Source organism: Zasmidium cellare (genome assembly GCF_010093935.1).
Source record: "Zasmidium cellare ATCC 36951 unplaced genomic scaffold M409scaffold_140, whole genome shotgun sequence".
Taxonomy (NCBI): domain Eukaryota; kingdom Fungi; phylum Ascomycota; class Dothideomycetes; order Mycosphaerellales; family Mycosphaerellaceae; genus Zasmidium; species Zasmidium cellare.
The window spans coordinates 973-3,673 of record NW_022987084.1 but is presented as its reverse complement, the minus strand read 5'-3'; the positions used below and the strand labels follow the sequence as shown (position 1 = coordinate 3,673).

The window sequence follows — 2,701 nt, the reverse complement described above, 5'->3', positions numbered from 1 at the left end:
GTTGAATGTAATAAATGTTGCAGTGCTTGTACACTAACGGTTGGAAGACCCGGTCCAGCCAACGTGACAAGTGTTCGTCTGCTAACGAAAGAACTTTTCCCCTGCCATAGTCACTGCGCGCCTTCGCGCGTCGTTCTGCCGCTAATATCGGATGCAGCACCTACACAGTGCTACATTCTTATCTATTACTTGGGATTTCGTGGAAAGCGTCTTAAGAACATATAGATTGAGAATTGACGAACGACAGCTCCGGAATTCCAATCCTCTCGGCACTCCACATCCGCATGAGACTAGATGACAACTTCCTATTGGCCGAGAACAGGGCTGATTGCGCGGGGAAGCTGCCAGATTTAACATCGTGCCAAGTCGTGCAACGCTGTTAGACAGCGTGATGCATTTCTCTTAAAGGTTTTATCACACACAGTTGTATCGTGCTACGGCCGCGCTGAAAAGGCTACCGGCAAGAGCAAAGTAGAGGCTGCGCAATGACACCCGTGACTGAGCAGAGCTGAGCGCAGAGCAGAGTATTTGAAGCTCAAACCATCCCCATGTCCACGACAAATCCCTAAACTTTGCGACTCCACACGCACGGCCAACGACTGTCGCATTACCAATGTGTCTCATTACGCTGCCCACTACAAAGCACCGCTCCGCCGTCGCTCCGGCGAGCAGCTTTCTTTCCCTCTTACACCCGCTACAACAGACTTTCTCACGGTCCCCAACGCCTGCGCTGCTAACGACAATACGATGCTTCGCAATCGTAGTCTGACGCCCGCGGATAGGCGGTACAGGCTCTCGTTTACGATACCTTTCATCGGTTCGATGTTGACCGTTGCCATCGCCCACGATAATGAGCCTCCAAGGCCCGCGGGCAGTGTGGGTTGTCTGTCAGCACAATCCACAATGTCACTATACGAGGACCTTCCAGCGGAGGTGAAGCTGTGTATTTTCGAGCAAGAGTACAGTTGCTCACGGCTTCCTATCAAGATAGTACCTGGGGTGCAAGCCCGATATGTCGTCGAATTCTTTCCAAATGTGGACGCCTTCAACTCGCTCGATCGCACGACCGCACTATTGGCTTTCCACCGCAACAATTTTGTGCTGCTGACAGTGAATGGTAAACATGCCCTTCACCCCCGAACTCAAATACCGATCGCGGACGACGACCAAGAGAACATCGTCTTCTGGAGCACGACTTATCCGGACGCCATCCTGGCGTCCATCCACATCGTTGTCAAAGAAGAGGCTTCCGACGTACCTCAAGCTATTGATGCGCCTTGTCTGGTGTCTATGGCCATGCTCAAGACATACATCGCCCGTCTCGCTGCCCGACAAGTATCCGAAACAGCTCCGCATGTGGCTCGTCACTGTTCTCAATTCTCTGGTGCTACAATCAGATACAAAACCGCGATCGATGTCCGTCGTCTCACCCACGGCCGTCGTGAAGTCGCCCAACGCCTACTCATCGACTGCTTCCGACCGCTCAAGGCACCCGGAAACACCTTCTTCATGAACTCTGACATCGCAGGTTTCTCACCTCGTGAACTGGAGTTCGATCAAGCTTCTCAGATCCAGAGGCCGCTCTCAGACTGGCTTTCAGATGTACTTTCTAGTCACGAGGCATGGGCCTGCCGGGATGCTAGGATACTCGATCTTCGTGGATCAGCGGCAGGGGACGAGTCGGGTGAGCTGTTGGCACCTTTCGGCTGCATTGCCGAGGCTTCGTGGCTCCTGCTACGCCACTGCCATGACGCAGTATGGCATTTGTTGGGCACCCCCCTCAAGCAACGATTGCTCCGAGATGCTGCAATGGTCACGCACAATGCGATGGCCTTGGTCATAGGTGCAAGGCAGGTCCGCTCTGATTGGGAGTCGGCAGGATGGCCGTCGACTTTGAAGGGCGCGTGTGGGACGGCATCGTGTGTTTGTGCCTTGGAACGATTCCTTGGCCCTGCTTTCCCCAGCATACCGAGCGAGCAGTGGCACCCGTTCACGCAGGATTTTCGTGCGGCCGTGCAGCCTACGGTCTGGCGTTCGCTGTCCCACATGGCGATATTGCTGCACCATCTACCAGAAAGATTTGAGCCGTTGAACGATGTCTCGTCCTTGCGGCAATGCATCCAGGCCCTTGAATCGATTCGAGCGGCAGGCCTCGAGACTGGACTCCCCTGCGACGATTGGCTCCAAGCTGATCTTGAAGCCATCAAGGCGATCGAGGCGGAAGTTAAGCTTTGGGTCCGTGACAACGGTGCCGACGCTCTGGCTCAATTCGTCCCAACTGCGAGCGGCGATGACGATGACCCCGACTCGGCGGGCTCGGCGATATGGTATCGTATAAAATCTTTCTCGTCGTTACGCATCGCTGAGTTGGAAAATGATAAGTTGTTCTTAAAAGAGCTGTCAGCCGAGGGAGTTGATGTTCTATGGGAGTCCGACTTCCTAACAAGTGATCGATGTTGTCCTTCAGTAGATGAGTAAATTGGGGAACAAGAGCGATATTGGCCGTCCTCGTTGCCGCCTTCCATGAACAAGTACTGAATGAGTCGTCGGCTAGCAATGTCATTCCGTCTAATATAGCATGCTAGGAAGCTGCGACGCTCCTCCTTGGCATATCGTGCTCCAAGTTGGTGCCGAACCGGCGATCGTGAGTCCTGTGAAGCATAAGGAATGAGGCCCAACTCGAGCTGCTTCTGTCTCTGCT

General features: G+C 53.8%; 1 protein-coding gene across 1 annotated transcript; it reads left to right on the top strand.

Annotated features, from left to right (window-relative positions):
• Positions 1-747: 747 nt before the first annotated feature.
• M409DRAFT_61780 (uncharacterized protein) lies at positions 748-2,478 on the top strand (the record flags this gene model as incomplete). The annotated part of the gene is made up of 1 exon (XM_033814878.1): positions 748-2,478. The coding sequence occupies one exon, from the start codon at positions 748-750 to the stop codon at positions 2,476-2,478; it is 1,731 nt and encodes a 576-aa protein (XP_033659190.1).
• Positions 2,479-2,701: the final 223 nt, after the last annotated feature.